The 15,073-nt window shown below is 40.3% G+C and overlaps 1 protein-coding gene across 1 annotated transcript in view; it reads right to left on the bottom strand.

Annotated features, from left to right (window-relative positions):
* grapa (GRB2 related adaptor protein a) overlaps nucleotides 1-8,969 on the bottom strand; it is a 34,922-nt gene extending 25,953 nt beyond the window's left edge. The window contains exons 1-3 of the mRNA XM_062439388.1: nucleotides 7,180-8,969; nucleotides 2,652-2,749; nucleotides 1,399-1,518 (exon numbers count right to left, since the gene is read on the bottom strand). Coding sequence (XP_062295372.1) covers nucleotides 1,399-1,518; nucleotides 2,652-2,749; nucleotides 7,180-7,257 — 296 coding nt within the window. The 5' untranslated portion in view covers nucleotides 7,258-8,969. The remainder of the gene's footprint in view (nucleotides 1-1,398; nucleotides 1,519-2,651; nucleotides 2,750-7,179) is intronic.
* Between the last annotated feature and the right edge of the window lie 6,104 nt (nucleotides 8,970-15,073).

The raw sequence follows: 15,073 nt of genomic DNA on the forward strand, positions 1-15,073 counted from the left end.
ATGGAAACATATTTTTGTCTTTTTAAAAATAATATTTTAAGGAAGAATTTGGGACATGGATAAACAACCAGTTACTACTGACATATCCTAACATCTGTACACAAAGACCCTTAACACCATGAAATACTCTGTTGATACAAAAAGGTCCTTCAATTCCAGAAGCCAACAGTCTCATATGTTGGACCGTTTCTCCAAAAGAAGGAAAGTTACAGCAAGAGATGTTCATTACTGTTAAAATTTCCCAAATTATGATTTTAATATCATGCCACAGTGTTCCAATGATGTTCTAACTTCACCAGCAACTTCCAACAAATCAAGACACAGACTCTTGTTTTTGGCTCCGTTCACAGCCGTCAAAGCCGGACCGAGCTGAGCCGACACTGAAGTCTCCGCCATTACTGTTGTCACGACGTCTCCTCTGACAGGGAAGCTGTCAGCACACACAGACCACACACACACTTAGACAAACACCTGACCCAATTTTCAGGCTGCTACACCATCCAGCAACAGCAGCCGCAGAGACATCAGTGAACATTCCAAAAAACAAGTAGCACCAAATCCTCTCTGTCCCCTCTTGGCAAACCCATTTTACACCTCCCTCCTCTACCTTCTGCTAATTCTCCCTTTCCATTCCTTTAATGCAGGTATTTTCCTTTCCTTTCCCCCATAGTCGTCACCAAAAGCTGCCAGATGAAGGAATTAAGCAACAAATTGTATTAATGTTTCAAAAATACACTGGAGGGAGGTATGATGCCCAGACAATATTTCAGCCAACCACAAAACAACCTGCAAACCCAATTCTTGACTTGATCCAGTTTGAAGCAGCTCAGTGAAAAGCCAACACTCAGTTCCTGGCTTGACTCCCGAACCCCCAAGATCTACAGCCCTCGGGATCCACAGCACCAAGCCTCAGCTGCATCCACCCCCCCCCCCCCCCCCCGACAAGACAACCAATCGGCCCCATCAGCAGCTCCAGATGCCTCGGCGTGCCAGACAGGATTAGCTCACATCGCGCCAGAGGGGCTGCAGATCTTCCTTCTTACCCTCCACCCCAGACCTGATCCTCTTACACTCCTCCTCTGCCTGCTCTTCTGATCCCATGCCACCATCACACAATTGCTGCTGAACACTACATGCACCTACTCATGCATGCACACGTATTAATGAACAAAGAAGGGGTGATCACGTGTTTGTGTAGGGATGTGTGCATCTGTGCATATGTTAAGATGGAGATTGCTTTAGATGAGATAGGATGACACTCAGGATCCCTGTGGAGAAACCATAAAGCCTTAGAGACCATGGCTCACTGATACATGACAGTGTGTGTGTGTGTGTGTGTGTGTGTGTGTGTGTGTGTGTGTGTGTGTGTGTGTGTGTGTGTGTGTGATTTTCTCCTACCTGACAGACATGGAAAACTCCCCAGGAGCGCTCTCACTCTCTCTGACCAAAAAAGCTCCACACTCCCTGTGCCTGAGTCGACTTTCTGCCACCCCGCGAGATATACGACCGGCAAACCAGCTGGAGGCAGGAGAGACAATTTTTTTTTTTAAAGCAATGGTTCACTTATGTTACTTCTTAATGCATGAGAACTGCTTTGTTCAGGGTGGCTGAGCAGCAACAATACCATTTTGCACAACTAAATGAAGTTAAGATATTTATTGACTTGTATTTTCAGTGGTAATGATGTAAATTTAAAAGGAAGAGCATCTTCTCACAATAGCACACATCTTTGCTGCTGACAGAGAAAAGGTTGAAAAGATTGAGGTTAAAGGAAATGTGTAAAATTAGCACATTTGTGAAGTTATTTTTAAACACGCTGCTCAATATGCATGCAAAACAGCTCCCAGAATGCTGGATTTCACTTGTCAGCTGTGGAGTGTAAGCAATAGCGTCATTACGTCATTATTCATTTGTCCCTTTTTTTTTTTTTTTTTTTCTCATTAGTCTTGTTTAAGAGAGCAGTTTGTTTGAATGCGGGGCTTGCATAAATGACGGTCTGCCCTCGTGAACCTGTGCTCTGCAACAAGAGTCGGTTTGATGACTCAAACGAGGCGAGAGCACATCCAATATAATGGTCATGTTATAGGCACCTCTTGATTAAGGTCATGGGGTCACTATTGTTTTTTTCTTGGCATACCTCGGGGAGAATCGTTGATCGTCATTTCGCAGCTGTGTGAAGCAATGTGCGGATCCTAACAGACACCATCTCCCTACAGTGTGCACAAACTTAACAAGGCAACTCCAACTGGACCACACATCAGCGTTCATTAACAAGCCGGGGCCGCTATAATGGCTGCGTTGTCAGTTTAATGTTTGTCACAGTGAAAGTAGAACCCAGCTGGTGTATGACCATCTGATGTGAGATACAGGGTGTACCAGCAGCTTCACTATAAACAGACACACACAGAGCCGTATCGTGTGTGTGATTACATAAGCCAGCGAATGAGTGTGTCCCTTTGGGTAGGCTGCCTTATGCTGGAGTGCAGATGTCCAAAGCAGAGCAGAAAAGGCCCAAAGCTGCACACACATTCACTGATGAGCTGTTTGGATAGACCAGTGCTGGACGTGTGAAATATATTCATCTGCTCTGCTGCGATGAAAATGGGTGCATATATATGTGTGTGTGTGTGCGTGTGTGTGTGCGTACTTACGCATGTGGCCGCAGGTTGATGTAGTTTTTTGGCACAAAGCCTTTTCTGTTGTGGAGCTCAGCTGTGTACCAGTTCGGATCATCCTCCATGTTGGTGATCTAGGAGCAAGTGCACACACACACACACACACACACACACACACACACACACACACAAACACGCACACAGATGAAATATTGCCCATTATGATGTTGACGCAGGCTATTACTATCAGGTGAAAGGCCACTATCATTTCTCCCTTTCTCTCTCTGCCTGTACATCAATCTCCTTTCCACTCATTTTCTATTATCCAGTACAGCGACTTTCATCCATCGTTGCGTTAACCAAGGCCCTCAAATTTCAAGCACACTGGATTATTGGCAAGTTCAAAATGCCACATTAAGCCCCACATGATTACACACATAGGGGCCAGCAAACAGGGCTGGAACTGCATGAACCCAGAAATGTCATCAAAATGTCAGAATTTAAGTTTCTTGTTTTATTTTACAGATATTACGGTATCAATTTACACAGAACCTTGAAGCATCTCATTTAAGGCAAGAAACTCATTATTGTCTGAACTCTGCCTCCTGCAGTAACATCACATCAGATTTAGTGCAGATAAAAAAAAGAGTTGCTGGCAGGAAAGAAGCATTCATAGCAGCCTTGTGGTATTAGACTAGTGGGATGTGTAATCTGATAAAATACAAGGCAATCATCACTTGCGTGTCGACTTGAATAGCAAATATGGTGCAGCTGATTGTTGTCGATTTGTCTCCATGTCTTCAAATAAAACCTTCTTGGTTGCGTACACAAATTAGGAAGTGACTGAAGCGAGTGACAATTGTTGTGGTGTACTCTTTTTCCATGAAGCACAGACCGTGGTTGGGCAGTTACTTTTTGTGATGGACCATTTTAGATAATTTGAGATTTAATTGTGAGACACATTGTTACCTAACATGCTCCAGTTTAACTGCTTTAATGTTTGCCAGCTTTTCTTCTCCCCTTTCTTGGGTCGTGTCTCTCTGTTATGTTTCTGTTGTCATTTTCTGTTTGGTGTCCTAATCCAGCTGTGCCATCCCTGTCATTTAAACATTTTAAGCTGCTGTTTTGTGTGTTCTGCTTGGTTGGCAGTACCATTCTTTATCCCCCCCCTTCAACAGAGCTGAGCTTCAACATGTTTTTAAAGCTTTTTAGCACATTGTGTTTATCAGTGAAACTGAAAGGTTTCCTGCTAGTAAAGTTCTTAAGCAGTCAATGAAACTGATTGGGGAAACTCCCGGGGAAATGTTGCCCATTTGTTTGAAAGTTGCCCTGTTCCTGTCTGCCTTTAAGAAGTTCATTTCATGCACCAGCTATTTTAATGGTTACACTGTGCGGTTGTATAGACATGCATTGCAGCCTGCAGAGTGATTTGCCACCCACAACATCAATCATTGTTAAGTGACAGAACTGAATGATTTATCTTAAAATCCGTCTGTGGTTTCAATATCTGACTCTGTGACCCACAGACATGAACCTTTTTTCAAAAAAACAAACAAAATTTGACTAGAAAACTTGACTTGACTTTCTCTCATTTCCTCTTGCCACCTCACCTGCAACTCTCTCTATGAGTCCTTTTTGGTTTTGCTTTTTATTTCTTCTTTGCCAGTGGGGAACATTTCAGTTACACCTCTCTTTGCAGTTAAATCAGCTTTTCTTCTACTTTACATCTTGCAGACAAGACACTGCATCATCAATATGAGTTAAACAATAAACAGAGTCCTAAATCTTTGGGTGAAGTCCTGTATTATGGAAAATAATCAAACAAACAAACAAAACAAAAAAAACCTGTCCTTGTTATATTTATATTGCTTCTTGGGAGAGAACAGGGTTGATCTAAGCTCAGTCGAATCCATAAATAATTTCTTCCTTTCCTCTTTAAATCTTCTGAAGCTTTCCATGCTTTATAAATACTATTCCTATATTTACTTTCTTATCAAAAATGCTGCTTTTGCAACTTCATTAGTCAGCCCTGCATTCTACCTATTAAAGTTGATAGATTATCACCTAAATTTGAGTAATTACCAGGTCTAGTTGAAGCTCTTCTGACTTCCAGTTATACTGTGCTGCTGCTGAGTCTACACGGGCTAACAGACCTATTACTAGTAGGATCCCATCTGAGAAAACTGATATAAAACCTATATTAAGGACGACCACTGCCACTACATTAGATGCGACTTATTCAGCTCTTTCGCTGCTATAGCAATATATTTAACAATTACACAATTAACCCTTAAAATAACAACCTACCTTACAAGGTAGGTAAAATGCAAATGATTCAACATGAATGATGGAGCTTGATTGTCAAAATCTGGATAGAACTCTAATAGATGCATAACTTTACATGCTTCTTTAGAATGAATGATATACAGTAGCATGGGAGATTGTAAGCTTGTTTAAAAACTTACAATAAAGAACTTAATCATATTATTTGTCTACCAATCCAAATCCAATTTTAATCCCAAATTGTCAAATTCATGTGTTGAGGTTTAGAGAACCAAAGAAGCATGTTTTTGCACTTTGCTTTTGTGTCCCGTGTGTTAGACTTGGCAACACAGACTTCCAGCTCTCAACAGAATGTCAAAGCATCTACTTTTTTATTTAACTATTAAGCTATTTTTATCTTTTTTTTTTATGAGACTCCACTCCACTTAACTTGATTGATCCATTGTCTCATGGCTACTGCACAACGGGAGATGGACAAAACAAAGTAGCCCAATAGAATGATCTACTTTTATCTGCAGCTTTGGGACCAAAAAGGCTTTTTCACATGACAGGTGTTTTTGTTTTTTTGTTTTTCTGACACAGTAAAAAGACGATAAATGGGCACCAGCAAGCATATGCAGTGATATCTGACAGTCAGTTAAGTTATTCGTAAATGGTCAACAAGTCACATAACGTCATCTGAATTGGAACAATTTTGTAAATCTCAGGCCATCTGGTGCTGCAAGTAGGAACGAGCGAATGTGAAGAATTATTTAAAAGTACAGCTTGACCCAAGCCTGAACTAGAGCTGTTTTGGCTGAGACAAGACACAGCAGTTTGTCCCAGTGGGAAGAAAAGAAAGCGTGGCACATAAACTGAACAGTGTTTTAAGTGTCGATCCCATTTTAGTTACAGTAAACGAGTCACTGTGGCTATAAAACATTAGTTAAGTGTGATACTGCTGTCAACAGAAGCACAGTATTTAATGGTGACATAGGGCAGAGAGTTGGAGTTGACGTCCCAAGGCCTAGAACTAATCAGGATTGGCAGGTCGGTAATTCAGGGTCTGCCAAGTTTTGTCTGCATACGAATACTGCTGGGAGTAGAGCATCACACCTATTTAACCACACACTGACATAGCATCAAAACTAAATGCAATGCCATGTTATATTGGCTGCGACACAATAAAAAAGGTTGTGCAGACAGCAGAAATGAGAAGTGAAGCTACTTCTGTCATATTGGAACCAAATCTGTCTGGGATTAATGATATACCAGCCTGCTGCATACAATTAAAGGTAAACATGTTAGACACTCTCAAAATACATGTCATGTTTTAATTTGTGGTGAGGTGTTGGGATTTACTCTTCCTCATCTACATTACAACATTTGGGCACAAGAGCCATACTAGTGATACAGTATGATATGGGCAAGTGGACATAGCAATAACATGACACCAGTATATTAAGGGTCAAGAAAAAATTAGAGGAGCCCCAGACACATAACTTCTACAGTAGCAGCATTGCACCCTGATCCCACTGAGGCTTTAAAATCCAGTGGAGAAATTGATCTTGCTGTGTTTTTTTTTTTTCTTACAATGGATTTGTCCATGTATGACTGATGAACATCTGGTGCCACATCGGAAGTTTAGAAAGAAGCTTTTGCTCTTTAATTCTGGGGTTTACTGCCGATGTCTTAGAGGAACGATTTTCTACTACAGTAATTCCCAGCTGAAGAACTGTCCCAGCAGTGCACTCACAATTTGATGTATTTTGTTCTCCATTACAAAAATACATCAAACATTGTAGTTTAAGACATATAACTGAATGATTCCAGGAGAGGTTTCTGGTGCTTTGCTGTAAGTGAAACTGCATGTGATAGCCTTTGTGGCCAGTTTTAGATACACTTTTGCTCAAACATTTTCAATCTATAGCAGTTTAAATGAAATATTTCTTGGCATATGATATGTTCAGTTGCCAGCCACATCAGAGGGAAAATCCTATCCCCGTGAAAAATGTTTCAACACTTTTAACATTCAATACGTTCAAGCATCACAGTTTAGCATGGTCTTTAGTCGACAACAGCAGCACCTGAATACAATACAGGCTGTACTGTGAAGGCTTTAGACACTTCAGTTATAATTACTGTAATTATCACATTGTAGGTAGAGAGAGTGAGAGAGGCAGGTAATTTGTTGATCCACTACTCTGCTCTGAAGTACAGTAACTGTGTGTGAGACATGTGCTGTATAGATACGTAGTACAAAGTATAGTAGAGGCAGAGGAAGAACATTTTGTTGCCTTACCTTAAGTAAGTCTCCTTTGTTGAAACTGAGTTCATCGCCCTCAGTGGCACGAAACGTATACAGTGCCACTGCTTCCATGCCAAACCCCCCCCAGCACACACACACTCACACACACACACTCTCAAACACACACTCCGGGACCCCCACTAATGCTCCTGGCACAGGGGTTAGAGGAGAAAGAGGGAGAAATGGGGAAAAAAAGCAACAGATAAAAGAAGAGGAATGAAATAACAGACAATAAGAGAAGAGGAGCAGGAGAGTCTCGCCTGTCCACCGAGCCAAAGAGAGCGTGCAAGACAGTCAGAGCAGAGGATGAGAGAGAGAGAGTGAGCTTGGCGAGGGGAAAAACACGACTGGCTGCTGCTCAGCAACACACTGCCATGAGTAACGTTCAGAGAGAGAGAGAGAGAGAGAGAGAGAGAGAGAGAGAGAGAGAGAGAGAGAGAGAGAGAGAGAGACAGAGAGAGAGAGAGAGAGACATAGCAAGTAGAGGCAATGGAGTAGGAGGCACTTCCTGTGTATATATTTGTCTCAGCGGTGTGGCTTCTGTGGATTCCATGCATGTGTTTCTTCAATCATTTGCCTGCATGCATGTGTTTGTTCTCTTGCGGTTTGTCGTTACACTTCTGTCATCGTGCGAACCAGCTTGAGTTTTCATACCTTAGCTTTACTTCCCATTTTTGCAAAACTGCTCAAATTTGTAGCAGCTTTGGGATTACACCTCGATAACTGAAAGTGAAGGTGCCTCTGTTATTTACTAGTAACTCATTTTAAAACACTCAAAGATGCCCAACAATGACAACTGCACAGCAGGATGAACATTTGTAAGTTTTTTGAAGAAAATAATAAATTGTAGAGGACAATGGACACCTGTCCCAACCCCTGAAGATGAATAAACAGTTGCAAGAAGTTGAAAATTGTTTACAGTAAATTGGGCTCGCAGAGGAAGAGCTTTTCGTTTCAGTATTGAAAGGACACACTCATGACCAGAGTAAGTCGCACTTCCATGCTGTGTGTGTTCTGGTCTGAGAGGCAGAAGTTATTGTTCTACAGGAAATTGTTGTTTATTGTAAGGGGAAAATTTGGAACAAACAACAAGCAGAAGCATCCACAATTGACCAATCAGTGATTGTAGACTTGCAAACCCCCTGGCCCATCTTGGCACCTGGAATTATCCTACAGGAACTAGGTTTAGTCCCCTAGGTTTAATACTAGAGTTCCTCAAAAGGTTCTTGGGAAGCATCTGCTGTGAAAACACCTTGTAACAAAGCCATTTGAACTGCAGACCTTGTGCTTACTGCGACCCCCGCTCTGCCACAGTGAATCATAGACCATAAATAACACTGATGGCACAGACGTGTCTCATATGCATTAATGAAACCACGCTTCCCACCCTCGCTCGTAACGCAAAAGGAATGAATGTTAATGCAATTACTGTGGGGAATATAACATAACTGAACATAATTGAAACATGATGCTGCCTGAACATGTAGGACTCCAGTTGCCCAGTTGCATCAAAAATAAATCCAGGTTTTGTTATATTGGAACTGGAACACTTATTTTTCTCAGAATTTGTGAATTAGCCCAAAAAGCCACTGATACTTGCTCATTAAACTGCAGAATATTGCAATAACAGCTCCATCAGTGCCCTCATCGAGTATAATACTTTACAAATTATGTTATTCTCTTTTCCCCAGATGTCAGAAGACGCATCACACAAATGTTTAGCTCTGTTTTCCAAACTGCATTTTTGAGACTACAAGCTGCCACCGCATGAGAAAGAATTAACCCTTTTGCCTCATCAAAGTATTTCATGAAAAACATTGTTCTCTGTATCTTTTCAAAATTCTTATCCTTAATAATAAATAAGTTACACAAGTCCAAAAACATGGATACTCTTAGCTTCAAAGGAGCTAATTTAAATACATTTCAACAGTTTCACAACTGTACTTACTGATATCTGTTATATGAGAATTCATATAACATATGATTTATAGTATGTGAGACTGGTTTTAAGTTTGGGTTAGATTTAAGCATGTAGCAAGGTAAAAGTCAGACGTTAGTGCAGGTGGAATCAGTGAAAGGTCTTCATAAGCACAGAAGAGTGTGTATGCCTCTGTTCACTCAGACATGGCGTGTGTGTGTGGGTGTGTAGGTGTGTGTTCACCCGCACTAGTAACATAAGGGGGTCTGGAAACTCTGAACATTTTGAGAACTTTTTTTTCCAAACACAAGTAGCCAATCAGATGTATTGCCGCAATACCCACCACAGCCACAGGATATCAGTTGTGGTGTGTGTGTGTGTGTGTGTGTGAGAGAGAGGGGGGGGGGGGGTTTAGAAGAGAGAGAGCAAGAGCGAGAGATGAATTTAGAAGAGAGGAGAGCAGAGCAAAGAAGAGAGGAAAAGAGAAAAGGTGTCTGAACAGAATTCGACAAAGCAGAACAGCAGGAAAGTATGTCAGACTGTTGTTTCAATAGCATGACCTGTCCAGGAAATCCCCGGTCAGCTGATCACTTGACTCAGTCATGAGAAGAGGGATTACAGGAGGAAGAGAAGAGGGCTGGATGGGGTGGAAGAATAGAAGAGGAAGAGGAGGAGAGGAAGTTGAACTTCCTTTTGGTTCAGGGCCAAAACAAAATCTTGTTCTTAACTCTGACAGAATGGTTCTGAGTTTTTCTCCCTTCATATGCTTGTGATGATTCCCACTAAGTTCCTACACAGGACATGTATGGCATCTCAAATAGGAGACAACCCACTGTAGATAGTAAAAAATAGTGTGGGTGGTACTTTTCTTTATTCCTTTAGATTTTCTGAAGTTTCTGTGGGTGGTTCTGTTCTTTTTCTGCTCAGCCATTGTGGTGATCACTGTTCTTAGCGTTTTCATTCTGTCCAATCCCCTCAGCTGATGCAATTACATCACTTTCCAAGTCCTTTCCTAGTAAAGACAGCTGTCATGAAATGGCTTTATTATTAGTGCATCCATAAAGGGTCATATTTTCTTAAAATATTGTGGATTTTTTAGCCAAAATGAATGGCATTCATCACAGTTGCAGTGCAAATGTGTGACCCACAACAGACATATTTGGTATGCATGAAGCAAGCACTTTTCTGCATGAGTGACGCAAACATTTCATCCTGTCAGAGGCACTGATGCAGAGGACATGAAATAGTTTATGAACAGGTTCACGTGTGTGTGTTTGTCAGTGGAAGTAATCGGCCAACACCGGAAAAGCAGGTGGGCTTAAAGACTATTAACTTCCTTCAAAAACAATTACAACACTGCCTTTGTCCATCTGTTTAGTCTGAGGCCCAGTTCCTCATAAATTTGTTGTCAGTCTTTCTTTTACTACTTGCCCTGACAAAATTTTATGTCTACTGCTCGTCTGCTTTCCTCATGTTTAATGTCCCCATGCCACATTATTCTACAATTTCCCTATTCCGCTCTTTCTTCCTTTCCCTCTCGTGTTCTCTCATTGGTTGTACAAGGAATTCACACTGAAAAACATCCGCACCTCCACCTCCTCTCAAGTCTCACTCACTGAACCAATGACACTCCGATTTCTGTTGCCCATACTGAATCTTTTGTGTAATTTTAGGGTTTTTTCCCCCAGTGACATATTCTGTTATTTGAGTAAACTGAATAAGGAGGAACCAAAGCCCTCTATAATAGAGAAAACACTAAGAGAATCAGAAAGCAACTAAATTACTGTCTAAATGTTTTTAATCAAAGCTCGGTTACAGAGTGGTCACAGATTTGTTCAAATATTCTGGCTCATACAAACTGCATACGCTATTACAATTAGTACTTCAGTAGAACTGAATTCCATTTAGTGTTGGAGGTGCAAGAGACAGAATGGGTCCTTACTGCATATGCAATGGCCTTGTTGTGAGCTAGCCCCCTATTGGGAGGAAACATGCTCTGTTATCTCATTATGCTTAGAACTCAATACCAACTCCTTGTTTTTGTCTACTCTGTAACTTTAATGTCAGGAATTGCCACCAAAGGAAATTCAGTAATCAAATGCAAAAAATACTATTGCTGTCAGCTGGAAAGCCCCTTCACCAACACCGTCACAGTGGAAGGCAGAGATATCAGGCAACAGTTTATTTCACTTGGCAACCCGATTAAAAAAAAAATAAAAGGAAAGCTGGACCTACAGGACACCTTATTTGACCTTTACTGATAACCTTTAAATTATTAGTTATTATATAATATTTAAATTAGTTGTATCTGTGGCTGCACCCCTAGCAGCTTTTTGTCGGTCCTGTTTGTCTTGTCTGGCCTGTCTGAGAGCATCTCACATACATATAAAAAGCCCACAAAAAGTGACTCTCAGTCTGTGGGGCGGGTGTCTGAGAGGGTGTTGTTCTCAAAGCAAACCAACCCCCCTCTGTCGAAGAGAACCCTTTTCTAAATCCAGAGAAGTGTTATAATGTATTGTATTGCACTGTTTTGTATTGCGGTGTCTATTTTTTTTTGTTGAATAAAGATTAAAAGAGTGGATCATTTATTATAAAAGTCTAAAAACAGATGTCAAGTATAGCAGAGACTGTTGTTCCCATCCTTGCAAAACGTACATGGTTTAGTTTAAAAAATGCATTATTCACTAGCTGTCTTTAATTAAATTGTATACCACATTCTATTCACCATCATTTTGTGGAAACACATCAATTGACCTCCATCACCATCAACACGTTCATTCACAAGGAAAGAGTGATGTTGAAACCACGGTGGGGGCAAAACTATGGGGAATCGTGAAACATGGTGAAAAACAATCTGTATGTTAAACAACTGCGTTTTACTTGAGGTATTTATGGAGAATTAAACATAAGAATGTCAGATTTGGGATTTGGTAATTTATACAGCAAAATAAGTTAGAGCAGCCGGCCCTTATTTAATTAATATGCTTCTTTGCAGCCGAGTAAGATTAACAGTGTGTATTATTAACGTTTTATCTGTTAACTGCTGGTTCAAATCACATCAGTTGGTTTTGTGGTGTATGGGATATCAACACTAATATACTAAAAACTACGGTATCTGCATACAGAAAGGGAGACAGTGAGTGTCACTGAAGTATAGATTTCAAGATGTAATTTTATGTTTTTTAATTATTAGTTGTGAGAGATGGAAAGTGGAATTACAGAACCAAATCCTTGTCAGCAATGGTCCACTCTAGACGAACAAATTTCAGATATGTGTCCTAAAAAGTATAAATGTCAAATGTTAAATACTTGTTTTCTCCTTGTTCACCCTCTTCATGTAGAATTTACACCACCAGCCCCATAGCAAGAATTATACCATTTGCAGGTATGAAAAGATTTTGCTAATAAGCTGGCAGGAGTGGCAGGTATTATCCTGTTTCATGCTCTCTGTTTTCCTCTGCCTTTCTGCTGATTTCGGCTCTGTCTGGAACCGCGTGTGCTACTGCAGGCAAAAGACTGAATCCTGCCAGTCTTTCCCCTAGAGGTAGAAGATAAACGTGTGTCACAGATCCTCTCCCATGTCACAGGCCCTCTATTAAACAGTGGTTTAACTAATGCGTATGCAAAATAGTCTGGCAGCTCAACCAATCCTGTGCGTGTGGCTATTACTCAATGGTTATATTGCTGTGTGACCTGGAAAAACCCTGGACAGTGCATTAGATCGAAGGGTGCAGGAAAGGTCTAATAGGCAGTGAGTGCTGTGAATGGGTGTACTTATATGAAAGCAGGCAGTGCTGTGGAGTTTAATGTTAATTAGCTTTAATGACTTTGAAAATCGAGGGCCACCAGTAGCTGACACATATTAAAGGACACGCATGGCTGCAGGGGCTCCCTAAGTTACCTTTCCTTCTAAGAAAATCCTCTGATCACAAGTATTGTAATAAAAAGTGGAACACTCCTGACCTCTACTGGCTGAAATTGAAACTGCAGGGGTTAATGATAATAATTTCTCACCTGTATTGCATTCATTGATCCTTTAAAATAATTTACCTTCAGTAGAATAGCACAGTCCAGGTTGGCAGAAGCTGGTGCAGGTTTGATAATGTAACAACAAACATGATAACACTTGGGCAGACGTGATAAAAAAGCACTCTCATATGAAACAATGCCATAACAGAAACCTGCAATTGTTTCATGGCAAGGTGACATTTCTTTTCATGTTAATGTGTTTGTTTTACTTTTGTTGTTTGCAAAATCATGTCTTTACTGACAAATCTGACCTGCCCTTGAAATGCAATTTCATGGTTTTTGCTGATAACATGCTGTGGAGGCAGATAGTATTTATTGTTGTTTGGCCAGTTCCAGATAAGTATATATTTTGTATTGCAATATTCTAGAATATGTTTTGCATTTGTAATAACACATAAGACAACATGATCTTGCCCTGTCACCTCTAGTGTTGTTGGACAAACCTACTGTTATTTTGCACCTAATCCTCTTGTGAATGGGATCATATCTGGGCTAAATATTGACTGTTCTCATGTATTTCAAGATTCGCGCTTGGTCTTCTAATGTGGATGTTTTTTAAGTTCTGTGTGTTAAGTCACCAGGTCAGATACCTAGTTAAAAAAGTAAACTAAAATGACACACATAAAAAAACACATCCTTTAATGAAATCAGTAGCCAGGTCTGGCTTACTGCTGTGTACTTATAAAGCAATGCTTGATAATATTTGGTGAAGTTAATTAATAATCCAAAACAAGTAGTTCTACTTTCTTGCAACCAATTAAATGTAAAGCAGTCAGTATTGGCCATTTGATTAAACTCTCATCGACTTTATACTAACTCTGAGTGAAAGAAACACAAAGTCACCGAGACACAGAAATGTCATTTAACTATTTTACTTGCATCTTGACTTTCAAATGTCATATCCATTCTCCCTGAAGAAATAACGCTCATTTTGATAATAATAACAAGGTATTGTTCACACCTATTCACACCAGAAACTCTATCTTCCTGTCTGTCACTCTCTCTCACACAGAGCCTAACAAACACACCTAAATCAGCTTTGTTTAGGCTTGCTTTGGCTTATCCTGTGCTCCCAACATAGCAGACAGTGAGCAAAAGCCCCAGTGTGACGCTGTGTGTAAAGAGGGAAAGGATTCAAAAGAAAAAGAAAAAAAAAAGACTAAAATAAAATGTCATTGGCAGCCAGAGGGTACAACATATTAATAGAAAACAAAACAAAAAAAGAAAGAAAGAAAGAGAAAGAGAAACAGCACAACACCACACTGTCCATCTACATACTGTAGTTTAGGTGTTGTGCTGGCATCAATGTAAAACTATGACATTCACATTTTTTTGTCATATTTTGATCCTTATCTCTATTTATAAGCATCACATTCTCCAGCTACACCAGCTATGCATGAAGATGTCTATTCATAGCTCACTGTCCAATTTAAGGGAATCTTTCGTGTCTATTCATATAACCTGATTTGAATAAACATGCGTTATGCATGTGTGTCTGAGACATGTGACGTCTGTGTCCCTCCCTCTATTTAAAACTTACACAGTGACAGTGGAAATGCCTGAGTGATGGAATGCTGTCCTGCAATGTTCGTCAAGCCTGTACTGACACACCTGTAACACACATATACTGGGCTGTCTCTGGCAGTGACAAATCATGAAATGCCCTTGCTTGTGTAACAAGCTTATGTGTTTATTTCGTTTATTTATCTCCTAAGAAAGGAAGAAAATCAAACAAGTTGTTTCCTGAGAAGATCCTGATATACTGGATGTGTGATCATTAAACAGGTAACACAAAAGAAACAGGAAACTATGTTTTTAGACAGGACTATCTTTGTTATTTGCAAACATTGTGACACATGTTGTAGTTCTATTCTCCCAGCAATATGATCCACGGTGTTGCAAGTAATGCCTGTGAAAACCCAGATGAAACATATATTATCA

Source organism: Scomber scombrus, chromosome 18 (assembly GCF_963691925.1).
Source record: "Scomber scombrus chromosome 18, fScoSco1.1, whole genome shotgun sequence".
In the NCBI taxonomy this organism is placed as follows: Eukaryota; Metazoa; Chordata; class Actinopteri; order Scombriformes; family Scombridae; genus Scomber; species Scomber scombrus.